This window comes from Phocoena phocoena, chromosome 21 (genome assembly GCF_963924675.1).
Source record: "Phocoena phocoena chromosome 21, mPhoPho1.1, whole genome shotgun sequence".
Classification (NCBI taxonomy): Eukaryota; Metazoa; Chordata; class Mammalia; order Artiodactyla; family Phocoenidae; genus Phocoena; species Phocoena phocoena.
Window position 1 is genome coordinate 13,930,224 of NC_089239.1, and position 17,873 is coordinate 13,948,096.

General features: G+C 35.5%; 1 protein-coding gene across 1 annotated transcript in view; it reads right to left on the reverse strand.

Moving 5' to 3' along the window:
* Positions 1–17,873, reverse strand: part of TNKS (tankyrase) — a 174,061-nt gene that overhangs the window by 55,881 nt on the left and 100,307 nt on the right. Inside the window, exons 6-9 of the mRNA XM_065899772.1 lie at positions 7,434–7,528; positions 5,888–5,954; positions 5,399–5,585; positions 1,083–1,204 (exon numbers count right to left, since the gene is read on the reverse strand). Of these exons, the coding sequence (XP_065755844.1) occupies positions 1,083–1,204; positions 5,399–5,585; positions 5,888–5,954; positions 7,434–7,528 (471 nt within the window). The remainder of the gene's footprint in view (positions 1–1,082; positions 1,205–5,398; positions 5,586–5,887; positions 5,955–7,433; positions 7,529–17,873) is intronic.

Genomic DNA, 17,873 nt, shown 5'->3' on the forward strand with positions numbered 1-17,873 from the left:
AGAGGTACTCCTAGCACTACAGGAGAATAAGTCCATATGCCCAGGGACAGGTAAGAAGGTAACAGACTTGAAGGAGCTTAGAGGGAGAAGTATTCTCAGAAATTTTATGTTTTACCCTCTATTTATACAACTTCTATATTCAACTTCATTTTATATTCATGTTTGTATTAAAACTGAAAAAGTAAGAAAACTACATACTAATGAACAGAATGCACACTCTAAAAAAGCAGGTCAGGTTCATTCTGTGGCTTTGAGTGTCTCCTGGCAGAAATGCTGTGTAGCTTGAATGTATCTAAACCCCAGCATGAGAGCCATATTCTGAGTATACATACAGTTGGCCTATTTTGGTTTGGTAACTCTTATAATGTTGTTTTTAGCAGGTACTGCCTAGAGTTTGACCCTTTTGTGCCAGATATAAAGAATGTTAACTGAAGCATATTTAGAGGTCTGTGATAGAAGCATCACTTATGCTTAAATTCTGAATTCAGGTATAATCCAACCAGCCCTATACCTGAAACTTAATGTGGTCAATGACAAGGAAAATAGAACAATCTTTCTCAAAGTACATTAGAAGAAAAAACATGAATAGTTTTAAAAATTTGTACAGTCTGGAACAAAAAAATTCCTAAGCATACCATTTTTCTATAATGAATGTAACAATTCTTTGACTACAATTGCTCAAAATGATGATGCAGGTGTCTTTGAAAATAATTTAATCGTTGGTAGAAAGCAAATACAGTATTTATCTAGCAACCACAAGAAAAAGAAGATTCTATAGAGAAAAATCACATCTTGCATTTCATGAGAGTACTGGCCACAAAAGTACATTTGTTATAATATGGTTGGGTAAAGACAAAAGTAAAAATAATTTTCAGATTAAGGTTGAGCAAATGTCTATTCTCTCATCCATGAAAGCAATTATCTCCCTAACCAAATTTAAAAATCAATGCAACCAATATTAAAATGCAAATTCCTGGCACGTCAGATACTAAAGTTACCTTAATGTTTCTGAAATGAAAATCCTATTTTGCATTTACACTACTATTACAGACCCAAGGAATGGATTAACAATAGGATCTTACCAGTGCAGTTTCATGAGACTGTGGTTGTTTGAAATTAATGATTTCCAAAGCAAGTGTTTTTTTAACTTTCGCTAGGTCTGCTTCTCTGGCTGCTTGTAGTAAAGAATGACCTTTAAATTCATCTGTTAATGAAATAATGGTTGACACATAAATATTTAAAATCTATAAAAATCATTAGCATGATTATAAATAAAGTAGAAAAATTATTAATTTTACACATTCCTCTATCTTAGCAACAGCAACAAATGACAATATGATGATAAAGGTGCAAAGGATGAGGGTGTAGGTCAATGAAAAATTTTGAAATAAGACTATTTTCTACTCGGAGTTCATAAAGATACTCACTCCAGCAAAGTTTTAAAACAAGCAACCTAAATGTTCACCAAATAGAAACCAGTTAAATAATTCGTGAATACTTATACACTGGAATACTTTATAACTCTTAAACAAAAAGATAGGTCTATGTATATGCTGACGTGAAAGTATATATTATTAAATGAAAATTCAAGTAGCAAATGAGGAGGACAGGCTGACCCTTTTTTTGGTACTGTTACTACTTCTACTGCCACCATAACTAAATATAACTAATGATATAAAAAAGACATTTAGAGAAATATTCACCAAAATGTTAATAGTGATTATGCCCTGACACAGAGAAGGGAAGAACTGAATTATGTGGGAAGTGCCAGAGTCTGAAAATTTTTCAAAGAACAGTTAATGTTTATTTATTATTTGTATAAGCAAGTAAGAGATTTTTAAAAAGGCATTTCTAAATTAATTGCATAAGTAAGAATCCACCACTCTTACTCATTAAAAGCAAATCATCTTATTTTCTATTTTACAAGGTTGGATTGTATTTTGATATGACTACTTATTAACAAAAAGCTGAACATTGTTCTAAAAAGATATAATGATATGTGACTTAATATGTTACATTAATTCCAGGCCTGCCTTTGCATCTGTCTGGTACTGAATTCTCTTTTTTTTTTTTTTTAAAGTAAGATTTTTTTTCTAGGTATTTTCCCATTTCATATAAATATTTGATATTATCAGGCATAAAGTACTGACAGTATCTCTCAGGTTTTTTAACTTTTTATTTTATATTGGAGTATAGCTGATTAACAATGTTGTGATAGCTTCAGGTGCACAGCAAAGCTGAGTCACTTGGCTGAATTCTTTCTCTTTTCCTTTCTCCCTTTCCTTTGAGGGCCCCATGTCACTTTCTGCTCTTCTTCAAAAGACAGGAAGAGGGACTTCCCTGGTGGTCCAGTGGTTAAGAAGCCACCTTCCAATGCAGAGGATGTGGGTTCGATCCCTGGTTGGGGAACTAAGATCCCACATGCTGTGGGGCAACTAAGCCCGCACACCACAACTCCAGAGCCCACATGCTCTGGAGCCCACGTGCCACAACTGGAGAGAAGCCCGCATGCTGCAACAAAGAGCCCACCCACTGCAATGAAAGATCCCGCATGCCGCAACTAAGACCCGATACAGCCTAAATAAATTAATTAATCAATTAATTAAAAGGAAGGCAATTTTAAATAGACAGAGAGACACACGGAGACACACGTGTGCACATACTCGTGTCTTATCAACTACTACTCGTCACTCAAGGTCTCAATTCAGATACTTGGATAAGCCTTCCTGTTGTTCCCCATTAGGATTCCTTCTTATGAAGTCCTTCGTACATGCCTTTAGCTGTATATCAGAGGACTTATCACACTGTCTTACCTGCTACGGTAGTCCCATCACCTAGCACAGTGCTTGGCACATAGTAGGTAGCCAATAAGTATTTATTGCATGAATGCTGAATATTTATAAAATAAGTCATGGCAGGTTTGGGGAAAAAACATCTTTATATAACCTCTTGTTTAGTGGTACTTTATCACTGCTAAATTCTTCAAAGTACAGGCCTATGAAACTTCAGAAATCCCAATTACCCTGAAAACTTAATATTTATAAAATACCTTAAAATCTCTCTTTCTAAATGCATTTGGAAACAAGAATAAAAGCTACTTTTAGTATTTTCAGCTCCAGTGTGTGCAGAACCCGCACTATTGTGTTCAATCGGCTTCATGAAAATAACAAATAAAAAAGTAAACAAGAAAGAGCAAAAAAAAATGTGTGTGTAATGAAAATGCTGTAACCACGCGTATGATCAAAATATTGTTTTTGTTTCCTGTATAATTTTCTTAAAAAGAATTCTGTCATTGTGGTTGCCTAGTATAAAGCAGTGAGCGTGAGGATGAAAACTGGTTAGAAAAGTTCCAACTTTGTTACATCCTTTCCTTCAGATAATTCCTTGGCAGAATCTCATTTAATAAAATAAAGGAGATACTGAGAAGGTCGCAAAGTACTCTAATCAGGGAACTTCTTCCTTTACAAAACTATACAAATTTGGGTTAAATCTTAATGTTTACAGTGGAATCAGGTAGACCAGTGAAATACAACATAAAAACCCATAACAGTACTCATAATTTACAAAATGACTCAAAGGAAAAAAGAAGTCAAATTGGTGACATGGGGATGACGCTGAGCCCAGGGTATAAAACTAAAAGAAAGAAATTAGAAAAAGATGTAAAAAATAAATTTTGAGTTAAGTTAAATTCAATTCAATAAACCTGTTGGGCACACAGCATGCACAATGCACTGTGCTAAGTTGGGGGCAGGCAGATACAGACCCAAGCACAATTACCATCAACACATTTTATTAGGTAACAAGGCATTGTATAGGTGCTAAGAAGACAGAATAATAAAACCAAAGGTCTTTCTAAGAATTTAAACTTCACTGGGGAGACAGAACGACACATAGAAAAATGCACTATATAATGCAAGATAACATATGGCAAGAGTCATATGAGTGGGAGAGAGAATAAATGCACTTCTATAAGGATTCATTGCTAAGACATCTGCCCAGTTATAATCTGGTTTGCGCTGGCCTGTAATCTAGTAGATGTCATCTGTTCCGGTACCAAAATAAGTTTAAATTTCCATTTAAACAAGATCAAAACTGCAAGGAACTCTTCCTGTTTTAACATAAACTAATTTACAATCTGTTTAAACTTAAATGATGTTTTCATTCTGACTATGCCTTTTTCTTAAATTATCATTTAAAGGTTTTCTCAGGTGTTTAAATCTAGTTATCTGATTCTTAGAATACTAGATGTAAGAGAATATCAACCATGGGACAAATTAAAAATTAGGTAGGTAATGCCTACTTTAATTTAAACCTGTAGTGCCTACGTATAGAATTAAATATATCTCAGTGTTCGATATGACAACTAAATGTAATGTGGTATCCTGAATGGGATCCTGGAACAGAAAAAGGACTTTCAGTAAAAAAATAAGGAAATCTGAATAGTGTACAGCCTTTAATTAATAATGTATCAGTATTGGTTCATTATTTTGACAAATGTACCATATTAATATGTTTATAGGGGAAACTGCATATAGGGTATAAAAAAACTCTCTGTACTATTTTTGTTAAGTTTTATGTAAATCTAAAACTATTCTAAAAGTTTATTTAAAAACATGCATATGTAAACATAGGTAATATGTATCAGTACCTGAGAAGATTACTTCCACCAAATCATAAAAATTATCTTATTTAAATTTGGGCAAGTGATTGCACTTGGGCTATAACACACATAAATAAAAACATGAATGTGCAACTTGCAGGGCTTGGGAAATAGTGAGTACTCCATAATGTTAGATATCATCTATTACTACCAATAGCACAAGAATATAACCTCTGAGCTTAGAGATTTTTTTTCTGGTTTGTACACTGCTATATTTCAAGTTCCCGGAACATAGTAGGTATTCAATAGATGGTTATTGATGGACTCATCATCCTCTTTTATCTTTAAAAAAAAAAAAGGAGCCTTACTTAACACATGAATTAGAATTAGGCTTCAATAAACACAAAATAAACATAGTATATGTATGTGAGGTTCCTGTAGAATTCAAAAAGAAAAGTAATGATAAGAAAAGAGGATAATAAGCTAGTGAACATGTAAGAAGAGAAGTCTATTATCTAAGTTAGACAAAACAACAGCCCTAATAACAAAAATAAGATATTCTAGTGGAACAGTGGTTAAGATGCCACACTCCCAATGCAGGGGGCCCGGGTTCAATCCCTGGTCAGAGAACTAGATCCCATATGCATGCCACAACTAAAGAGCCCACGTGCTACAACTAAGGAACTGGCGAGCTGGAACTAAGATCTGACGCAACCAAATAAATTAATTAATATTAAAAAAAAGAAAGATATTACAATTTACAACAAGCGATGTTGACTTCAGGATATAAATACATACAAGTCAATCTTTCCCGGAGCTCAGGCGTTGGAGCCATATCCACGGCACTTTTGCCATGGCAGTTGACTAAAGTGGGATCGGCACCATGACTAAGTAACAAAGAGCAGACCTCTACACGATTCTTGGAAGCAGCCTCATGGAGTGGGGTAAACTGCCAGAGATCCATAGCATTAACACAAGCTCCATGCTGAATTGAGAAAAAAAAAATTAATGGTCACTAATCATTTCACTGGATCAAAAAACTCGCTTATTTGACTGTAAATTTCAGTTATAACTCTGAAATGTCAACAATTGTTTTAATTTCTTTAATTTCAGCTTTTAAAAAATAGTTTAAAATAAGCTGAATAATTAAAAAAATTTAAGGCAATGGTGAACCTTAAAAAAAAACAATTTTATTATCTTAAAAATCTTGGCAAAAAACTCCCATGAAAGCTCATGATGAGTTAAAAAAAAAAGCAAATAATATTCAATATTTTTAATTTCTCTTACCTTTAGTAGCAGTTCTGTGACTTCGTAATGTCCATATGAACATGCATTATGGAGAGGAACAAGTCCACTAAATGGAAAAAGGCCAATTAAAATACTGACATTTCAAAGAACTTAGAGTCATTTATCCAAGAAGTGCTAAGAAACAAAATCTAATAAATCGTAGTACAATTACGTTTAAAATATTTTGAAGTATTAAATAAGAGAATACAAAGCATGACAATGCTCAACCTTTTGTATTTATCTTGTTTTATGTATGTCATTAAATATAATGATAAAAGCACCAATTAGAAAAGCATTTTGATAAAAGGAAGAAGTGCATGTACTAATTGAAAATCGCATGCTTTATATAGTAAGTATATATAGAAAATACATGTTAACTGATAGTGAACTGAAATATTCCTACCATTTTATTTCACTTTCATGGTAATTTCCAGCATAAGAATTCAATATCCAAACCATTACAATTTGCATATCCGAGTTATCATTCTGCATGAGTCAAAGACCCTCTTTTTTGTGGTGTACTTATCTTGAGGACTCACCTATTGTACACCATCTGCTTTCAGACATGCACAAAGGAAAAGAGATTTACAAGAGCATCAGGCATTTGTGCCCCTATACTATGGGAACACCATTCACATGTGGCACAGAACCTGGCGCAGGCAAGAGAGAAAGAGCACCAAAAAGAGCAGATTTTAAATGATGGACTCCTCTTCTGAGAGCTGTCTCGAGTCCTGAGCTCTTTCTTCTTGTCTATGTTTCCTGACACGGAGAGGGGCAAAGTGAACAAAAGCCCGCTCCAGGGCTTCTTTTCTTTATGCTGCTTATCAGTGTAATATGAACACTACTTCATCTGGGCAGTCAGGTCAATTATCCTTTAGATATTAAAGTGGCATAATGAGAAATGTTAGCCCATCACATAGGCTAGCAGACCCAACTCACATTTCCCTGGAGGTTAGCTAGGAAAGTGGTACAAAGGTTTCCAAAATGCACCTATTCATAAAATAAATGACATACTGCTTTCTTGGTTCCCAGACACCTCTCTCCCATATCAACCTTCATAAGGACCTTTTAGGTTTTCTCCGTTTAGATGGCCAAGATTTCATCAGGATAAAATCAGAATATTGTATACTTACGTATACTTATGATTTTAGTTTATTAGTAAGAGATGGTCCTTTCATACCTGATAAATAGGATAGTTATGTTACTGGATTATCAGAATTTTTTATTTATCTATCTTTCTAAAGTGTAACTTAAGAGTTGAAAAATAGTAATTGCAATTGAGAGAAACAAATTTTAACTTCAAATAATAGAATACAATAAAATTAAACTAATTTAGGAAATTGTTATGAGAAGAATCCTTAATTAGTAGGAACGTGAAAATGAAGTCAAATCACTCTGAACATTCTTAAAATGCTACACAAGCTTGTAAGGCAATGGGATATAAGATTTTGTCCAGTGCTCAAAAACTTTAGTGTATCAGATGTTGAAAACAAAGAGTAAATATCCATGAATGAAACCATTACAGGAAATAGGCTGATACACGTACCCTTTGTCTTTTGCATGCACGTCAGCACCATGCTGGAGAAGAAGCTGAACGATCCGAACTCGGTTGTAGCCCGCTGCTAGATGTAAAGGAGTTGACTAGATAGAAAAGAGAAAGAAAAATGTCGGAATTGACTAGATAGAAAAGAGAAAGAAAAATGTATCCCCCTCTTCAGGTAAATAATTGTTGCTTTGGCATCTAATCTGTATTTATTTATTTAAAGACAATGAGTGTTAACATACACAGAAAATACTGAGGTGAAGTGCCAAAAATTCCTATTTCCTAACTGGATGAGAGACGATTCACTCATCTCAGGAGTAAATTCTAACTTCAGTGCCATTCACCTACTTCTCCTACTGGTTTTTCAAGGCCTTCAGTTATCAAGCCCTACCCTACCTATTCCACATTATTTCTTAATTTCTTTCCATCATGGACCATTCCTACTGTTCTGCGAAGACATGTCGGGGCTCATATTGCTCATAATTGGAAACATTCTTCTTTACGTTACTTGCATCCTGTCCACCTTTCAAATTCTAACTTTTCAATCCCAATTCTATCATAAAGAGCTAGCTGTCAAAATTTCTCTTTAATAGGAAAAATTGAAAAGCATCTCTGAAGAATATTTGAAGAAATTCTAGTGGAAACAAAAAAGACGATGGACCGTATTCATTCCATTAGGCTGCTAGCAATGGGTCAGAATTAATTCCCTACCTTGGATACGATGAAATATGCCAAGATAGTATTTAATTCTTCTATTTTATGTACTGCATATGCAGTATAGATAGAGGAGGAAAATAAAAGTTTCTTCCCAACTAATTTCTGCCACATTTTAATTTGAACCAAGTTATTAAAAGGTGCTCTGCTCACATATAATATGATAATTAAAATAATCAAATGTGTCCTCACCTTTTAAAAAAAATCAGAAATAACATTACTTTAATTAAAAGTTTCTCTGCAACCATAGCAATTTTCCCACCTCTGCTCATTTATTTAAAGTTTCAATACTGTAATGGCTTTTCACACAGGGTCTAATATACTTTAATGTACTACCATGTCTCATGTCTTCTATTTTGGGCCTTGGGATTTAATAAGATTTTCCATTTATTTTCTTCACATGTTTTGATACAATAGAATTACTTAATACTGTGCTATCTATTACTGCTTTCAAGGCACTCCATACATTTTATATGTTCTGACAGTCTCTAAGTTTAGGAACTATTTTTGAGCAATACACAGCTAATAATGAGATCAGGTAGTTTGGAAAAGAGTCCTGAATAGGAAGTCAGGAAACATGATCACAGTCCTGGACTTGTGGAACTCTGAAAGTTATATTACCTACATAGCTCAGCTTCCTCACATGTAAAATGGAGATAAAACCACCCATCCTAGCTATTTCAAAAGTGCATGAAAAGTTTTCTCCCACATATACCCACATACCTTTAAAATGTAAAATGCCACATAAAAACAGATGACTAAAATTTCTGAATCATCAAACAAGCAGCCCATCCAAGTTTCTGCCTTCAGACACCTGTCAAATGTCACTGTAAATGATACCTCTAGGGACTACCAAATTATTTTCAGGGCTTATTTTCCCCATCCTTTAACATTTTAAAGATGTTGTTTCACTATCTTCTGGCTTGCATTGTTTCAGACTAGAAATCTGCCTACATGTTATCTTTACTCCTATGTACATGTGATTTTTGTTCTGGATACATTCATAATTTCTTTTTATCACAGACTTTAAGAAATTTGACTTGTGATGTACCTTGGTACAGTTTTTTTTTTTTTCCTTCTTTTTTTGGTGTATGTGTGTGCTTGGGGCTGGCTGAGCTTCTTCGATCTATTATTTACAGTTTTCATCAAATTTGGAAAACTTTCAGCTATTATTTCTTCAAATATTTTTTCTGCCCTCTCCCTTACCATTCTCTCTTTTGGGGACTCCAATTGTACAGATGTTAGGTTGTTTTCAAAGCTTGTGTTTAAGCTTTGTAAGCAGGACCAGAGCAGCCTTTGTTCTAGGACTAATTTTCCCCTTCTACTGAAGCATTACCCTTTTGAGTACTCTATGATATCTAATGAATTATGAGGTTTGTCCCTTCTGGCTGGTGGCAACAGAAATGATTAAAGTCTCTGTGAGTTGCTAGGATTGTTACCTCTAATCCTTTTGGGTGGTTCCTTTATCAGCCTCAGGTAGTTTCCTCATATCTGTATTAATCAGTACTCAGCTGAAGATAGTAAGGGGATCCTTTGCAGCTCTCTGGAGCTCTCTTCTCTGTGCAGCTCTCCCTTCCCTGGTCCTCCACCTTGCTAACTCTTGCCACCTTGGTCTCCTCAATCTTCTAATTCCATCTTCTCGAGTCAGGGAAACCACTGGGTGCCTCCTGTATTTTCCCTCCCTGCATCAAGGCCTGGAAATTCTTTCTAGGCAGCAACCTGGAGCAATCACAGAACTCACCTTATTTGATTCCTATCACTCAAGGATCACTACTATGTACTGCCTGATGTTCAACTTCTGAAAACCAGTTTCATATATTTTATCCAGTTTTTTTTTTTAATTGTTTCAGGAAGGAAGGTAAATCTAGTTCCTGTCACTCCTTCTTGGCCCACTTTCAGGGCTGAATTTGACTTTAAACTGCAGTTGGGAAGCTTCCGCAAGAGATAGTAACTGCTTTGGATGAATGGTCAATGTGTCAGTAAGCTCTCATAGGACATAGCTGACATTTAATATTATAATGAAAAGGTGACAATTTCATTGCTGATGCACAAAAAGATTTTCTTTTTTCATATTAAGTATCTCTTACAAAATTTTATTTGTATATAGTTGGGTCAATAATAGTATATATTTCTTATTCTTGAAAATAAACTAAGTCCCTAAATGAATGAATACATATACACACACACTAATTGTTCATATAGAAGGCCAAAACAAAAAATTATATCTAGTTTCTGGATTTTAAAAAATCATCATGAGACTAAAAATTATCTATAATGCTTTGAAAATGGTAATATAATTTTTAATCTGTATGATTTTAAAACTTATATAACTCAAATAAACTAGAAGGCTCTGTAATTGAAATAGTAGAAAGTGATAGAAGGCCTGAAAAAGAGCAGTTGTTAAAAAATGAAGTTGAGGAGTGAGTGTCAAAAACTATTAGGAAGGAGAATTGCTAGAATCTGATAATTGATAATAAGTAGTAAGGGATATAGCAGCTTCCAGTTTGGAAATGTCAGTGATAGAGGAAGGAAAAGAAGGAAGAAGGGAGGGAGGGAGAGAGGGAAGAAGAGAAGGGAAGGGAAGGGAAGGGAAGGGAAGGAAAGGGAACCCAAAGGGAGAGAATGTGAGGTTTGGGTTTATTGTGTTTGAGAGCCTATACGATACCCTAGTGGTAATGGGACTAAGAATGGAGTTTTGGAAAGATCACTCTGGTTACTCAGTAGAGAATAAACTGGAGAGGGAGGGCAAATCTGACGACAGGAAGACCTGAATAGAAGCCTGCAGGACTAATCTAGGAGGGAGATAATGACAGTGTCAGTTAGCAAAATGGTAGCAGCATCTAAGTAGAGGTAGTTGAGCTATGGGAGTGGATGAACTCACAGGGAGAGTGAGTACAGAACAAGCAGGATGAAACTTCCTGAGGAGTCATTCCAATGTGGATGCTAACTGTGCGAACTAAATAGTATCGTTGGAAGGCACATAAAAATCTGTGAAATGCCTGCAATAAATTTGAGGAAATGGTATAAAGCAAAAAGAAAAAGTACAAATTGAGAACAAACGATGATTTGAACAAGCTTATACTACTAAGAGTCCAGGAGTTTTTCCCTTAGAAAAAAATTTATCACTAAACATTATATACTAAATGCTATCTTCTGATGCAAAGCAATTAAAATCATGTGATCTAGTGAATGGTTACCACATAGTGCCAACTTTATACCTCAACTACCAAATGGCATAGCAACGGTAAGAGTAATTTTCTAAATGCTAGGATAATTAACAGAGTGTAATTTTGGTTTGGAAAAAAAAGGAAAGCAGGCCCATTTGTAAAATACTCACACATTACTTGATAATTTTGTGTTGGCTGTAAACTAGCAAACACAAGAATCAAACATTTAAGGCATCACTGTGCACAAGACAGCAGTCACTGTCAGTTTACACACCTCATATTTATTCTTAAAACAGATTTTTTGTTGGGAATACTTTAAAAGTCAAACATGTAGAGCGAAAAAAAGAATAAAATAGGGGGTTTCCCTGGTGGCGCAGTGGTTGAGAATCTGCCTGCTACTGCAGGGGACACGGGTTCAAGCCCTGGTCTGGGAAGATCCCACATGCCGTGGAGCAACTAGGCCCGTGAGCCACAACTACTGAGCCTGCGCGTCTGGAGCCTGTGCTCCGCAACAAGAGAGGCCGCGATAGTGAGAGGCCAGCGCACCGCAATGAAGAGTGGCCCCCGCTTGCCACAACTAGAGAAAGCCCTCGCACAGAAACGAAGACCCAACACAGCAAAAATAAATAAATAAACTCCTACCCACAACATCTTCTTTAAAAAAAAAAAAAGAATAAAATAAAAAACATGTAGGGTGATAAAGTATGAAACAACTGCAAATATAGAAACTCTTATCAAAAACCCATCTTAATATTATTCTGCTGTAAGAGAAATGTTATTACTAATATTTTCATATTGTAAAATGTTTACAGAAAAAAGAATCCTTACTTAAATAAATCTCATAATTCAAAGTTTTCTTCTTGGAATCAGGCCATAGGAAACATAAACTTATATATATACATTTATCTTTGATTTTTATGATACAGATTTGCAGCATACAATAATGCATTAACTTACCCTACACATACATGCATAGTTAAAATAGGAACAACTGACAACCTGTTATAAAACTGTGGATGCAACTTTAACAGAAGCGCAGGCAGCACAAAATAAGGAAGTGAGTGGAGGCTTTTAAGCCTTGGGTTTGCATTCCTCCTCTGCAAAATTTACAAGGTATATGGCTTTGGACTAATTTCTTAATGTCTCTGAGCCTTGGTTTCTAATATCTGTAAAATGAGAATTATAATTCCTACCATATAAGGCTATTTCATGCATTATAGATAACTATATAAAGCACCTAATACAGTATCACATTGAAAAAGCTCAACAAATGGTGGTTATTGCTTATTATCACCTTATTAAGTATCTTAGAAGTTACTTCTTAACGGTCATTTATTAGTCCTCATCTTACTTTACCTATCAGCATCCTCTGACATAGCTGAGCACTTCTTCCTTCTTGAAATGTTTTCCCCTTGGTGTCTAGGACACCTAGGTACCCACACTTCTTTTCTGGTTGCTCCTCACTTTCTTGACATTGGAGAACTCCAGGACTGTGTCCTTAGACCTTTTTTCCTCATTATCTACACTCACTCTTTTGGTGATCTCATGCAGTCTTGGGGCTCTAAACAACATTTATATGCTGACAACTCCTCAATTCTATCTCCAGTTCAGTCTTCTTTGCTGAACTCCAAACTCTCATAATCTAACGTCCTACTTGACATCACCTTATGGATATACAGGAGACACTGCATGCTTATCATGTCCAAAACTGAGCTCTTAGTATTCCCTCCAAAAGCTACTCTGCAGAATTTCCTATTGCTGTTAATGGCAACTCCATCCTTTTAGTTACTCAGGTCAAAAACTTTGATAGTCTTTCTTGATTGTCATCTTTCTCTCACACACTATGCTCACTGCATCAGACTATTTCTGTTGGCTTTATCTCCAAAGTCTCTCCAGAATCCCATCACTTCTCACCACATCTACTATCACTATCCTGGTCTAAGCACCATCCTCTCTCAGCTGATTGGTTGTAACAGCCTCCTTGCTTCCAGCATAATTCTCTGAGAGCCTATGAAACATAGCAGCAGAGTGATCCTGTTAAAATGTTAGATGTTCCGGTCCTCAGCTCAAAATCTTCCAATGGCTCTTCATCTCACTCTAAGTAAAGCTGAAGTCTTTATAATGATCTAGAAGGCCACAGACAATCTCTCATTACTACCTCCAACTTTCTGACCTCATCGTTCACTCTGGTTCACTCCAAACAGCTCAACTGCCACAATTATTAATTTGCTAAAAAAACTAAAGGCCTACAAATAACAAAATATTTTCCCACTTAAATTTAATTTCACACATGACTCCTTAACAAATCCAAACAATGGAAGACAAAGTATTCCTAAGGATTAAATATCAAAGCAAGAAAATTCTATAGATACACAATGCAGCCATCACCTTTGGAAGACCTATATTTTATTATGTGCCTAGAATATCAAAATTTAATTTCCAAATATTTTTTTCCTACTGAGCAAAGAAATCATGAAAACTACGTCTCAAGATTTAAATGTATTATTACATATTCAATCCTAAGGGAATTTTAGCATTTAACACAAAACACACATGGCTATCTCACAAATGACTGCTGGGTACTGGGGAAAGGTTCCTCAGTTTGTTAGTACTGAGAAAGCTTTTGAAGTTAACACAGAGACAGAATATCCCAATCTTGACAGCACTTCTCATCTAAGAAACATAAAATATTATAAAAATTCTTAATTTCTTAAGACTATTATTATTGTTCTATTTTTACAAAGTACAGGCATACCTTAGAAATATTGTGGGTTTTGTTCCAGACCACTGCAATAAAGTGAATATCGCAATAAAGTGAGTCACAAATTTTTTGGTTTCCCAGTGCATACAAAAGTTATATTTACACTATGCTGTAGTCTGTTAAGTGTGTAATAGTGTTATGTCTAAAAAAAGTACATATCTTAGTTAAAAAATACATTATTAAAATGCTAACCATCATCTGAGCCTTCAGCAAGTCGTAGTAGTAACATCAAAGACCACTGATCACAGATCACCATAACAAATAGAATAATGAAAAAGTTTGAAATATTGTGAGAATCACCAAAATGTGACACAGAAACATGAAGTGAGCAAATGCTACTGGAAAAATGGCGCCAACAAACTTGCTCAACGCAGAGTTGCCACAAATCTTCCATCTGTAAAAACAGTGTCTGAGAAGTACACTAAAGCGAAGTGTAAAATGAGGTCTGCCTGTACAAAATTTGGGGCAATCCTTAAACAAGATTTTAAAATGAGATTCCAAAATACCAGTACTCCAGATAAATATCTCCTTTCCTCTTATTCTGTCTTTGGACACTACTTTTGCAACAAAAAGTGGTCACTAAAAAGATTGCCAAAGACAGTCTTAAAACTATTTGCCACAATCTTTTACTGTAACACCTGTCATGAAATCATATAGTTAAATATCTATGTGTCTGTCTCCTCTAATCCACTGTGAGCTCATTGAGAATGAACAGCATATCTTAATTTTACGTTAGAAGGCTTAACACAGTGCCTCATACTAGTAAAAAAAGAAATGAAAGTTATGGTTGGCTTTTGATTTACGTTAATAAAAGAGAACAGGGGATATGAACAATCCAGCTTCGTGAATTTGATTTTGAATTTGTGTGAAAGATTTACACCACATTTCAACACAGTCCTGTGTGATGTTTGAAGCGTTCCCTAGGAAAGAACAAAACCACAACTGAGAAGCCAGGATGTAAGTCATCAGAGAGCTGCCTAACTTCATGATGTGTAGTGTACTGAGGTTTTCTTTAAGATTTCCACTTTGACCTAGATCAAATCCTCCTGAATTTTTCAGATTAGGGTAACCAATTCATCCTGGTTTGCCCGAGACATTCTTAGTCTCAGGAAACCCATGCATCCCAGGCAAACTGGGATGGTTGATCACCCTACTCTAGCTAGGCTTAATGCTGAATGAGTTTCTTGGTTTCCGGAGCTGTCCCAAGTCAGAAAGTAGCGTGTGTGTGTCTGTGTATGTGTGCCCACCTGCAAGGGCACACATGCATTCAGAATAAGACAAGACTTACTACTTTACCAAATCAGGAGAAGAATCATAAAACTTTATCATCTGCTCAGATCTTTCAGTGTTCACCTGAACATCCATGTACTCATCACCCAGATTCAACAATCATTTATTATTAAGACTTTGTTACACTGGCTTCTGTTATCTCTTTTATTTTTCCCACTGAAGTATTCTGGAGCAAATTCAAGACACTACATACTTCTGTAGGTGCCTCTAAAAATTATGGGCAATTTCTTAAAAAAATCCCGATATTATTACATCTAATAAAATAGTGGTAAATCTTTGGTATCACCTAATGTCCATGTTAGTATTCAAATTTCCTGTCTGTCTCAAAAACTTTAAAAAGTTCATTTGCCGGATGTCAGGAAGAATACATTTTGTTATTGGGCCGTTATGTTTCCCCAAATCTACGACAGTCTTTGTCCCTCCTTTCTTTCTTTTTCTACAATACTGACAACTCTCCTTCTGCAATCTGCTTTTCTTCTCTTAAAATATTAGCACATAGAGGTCTATCTTATTCTCTGGATAGTATTTCCATTGTGTAGCTGCATCGTAATTATTTAACCATCACCTTATAAATGGACATTTACAAATGTTCCAGCTCTGCTCTGGTTATCTTAACAAAACACATCTCATTCAAACTTATCATTTGGTTAAGATAGATCAGTGTTCCCCTTCTACAAATAAAATACTGTATCTGCCTTTAATACAAAACTCCCAGGGAGATATAATAACTGCATAATCAGAGCTTATTAAATTTCTTTTAGGCACAGAGACATGATTAATCGGCTTGTGAGGTACAGCTAAGAAGTTCTTTGAGACAGTGATACTTAAATCAGAATCAAGCCAAATTAAAAGCTAGAGAATCAATACGGGCATGAGTCCATGGAAATAAATATATCTCATCACTGATGCCTGTCTTTTGAAGAGGTATTTTAAGTAGTACCATAATAAAGATTAGACAGTCTCCTTGAAGTTTCTCAACTCTTGGGCTATTATAATAATAATTTAAAAGAGAAACTATCTGGAGAATGAAAATGGATGAACCAAAGTAGAAATAAAATTTTAAAAAGATACTTTATTCACACCTTCCCCCCAAACTATATCTTTTAACTTGTCTCTTCTACAGAGTACACTTTACTAGATCCTCTAATAATAATGACTTCTTTCCCATTATGAGTCTTTTTTTCTGGTCCTGGCATTCTTGGTCAACAGTTCTCTAAAGCACAGTGCCTAGAGCTAAATACACCTAATAACAGATACAGTCCCATCACAGCAGATTAAATCAGGACTAGTTTCATAAACAGACATATTACTCCTACAACCTAACAGTGTTTAACGTATTAATGTTTTGAAGTCACTATCTCTGTAATGGGAGGGAGTTGGGTAACAATAGTACTGGCTTCCTCACAGTGTTATTTTCTGGCTAAAATGAAATAAAACATATAAAAACATTTTGAAAATACCAAGTATTTTATTGAAATAACAGCTAAAATCTACTGTGTACTTTCTATGTATTAACTTGTTTACTTTACACAACTACTACCAGAACTAGAAACTATTATTATCTCCATATAACAAATGAGGAAACTGAGAAACAGGGGGGTTAATACAGCAAGTTAATAGCACAGTCAGAGATCATATGCAGGTAAGTCTGACTTCAGAACTCTCATTCTGCCTTCCTTCCTTTCCTTTGGCTGGGCACTCAGGTTCTGGATAGTATGTTCAGAAATGGATCAGTATGGCTGAGAGGCAGGAAGAATTACTCTTGGTAGGCAGGGATTACTTTGGTAGTTCTGACTCAACTCAGCACTCAGATCAAACCCTATCAATACTGAGAGTGTGACCATACTGTTGGATGAGTGCCCCAGAAAGGTAGGACTTTTTTTTTTTTTTTTAATTTGAAGTATAGTTGATTTACATTGTTGTGTTAATTTCAGGCATACAGCAAGGTGATTCACATATATATCCTTTTTCAGATTCTTTCCCATTATAGGTTATTACAAGATATTGAATATAGTTCCCTGTGCTATACAGTAGTAGGTCCTTGTTGTTTATCTATTTTATATATAGTACTGTTAATCCCACATTCCTAATTTATGCCTCCCCTGCCTCTTCACTTTGGTAACCATGAGTTTGTTTTCTATGTCTGTAAGTCTATTTCTGTTTTGTAATTAAGTTCATTTTTTTTTTTTTTTATTTTTTTGCGGTATGCGGGCCTCTCACTGCTGTGGCCTCTCCCGTTGCGGAGCACAGGCTCCGGACGCGCAGGCTCAGCGGCCATGGCTCACGGGCCCAGCCGCTCCACAGCATGTGGGATCTTCCCGGACCGGGGCACGAACCCGTGTCCCCTGCATCGGCAGGCGGACTCTGAACCACTGCGCCACCAGGGAAGCCCTAAGTTCATTTTAGATTCCATTTTTTAGATTCTACATATAATTTGTATCATATGATATTTGTCCTTCTCTGTCTTACTTCACTCTAGGTCCATCCATGTTGCTGCAAATAGCATTATTT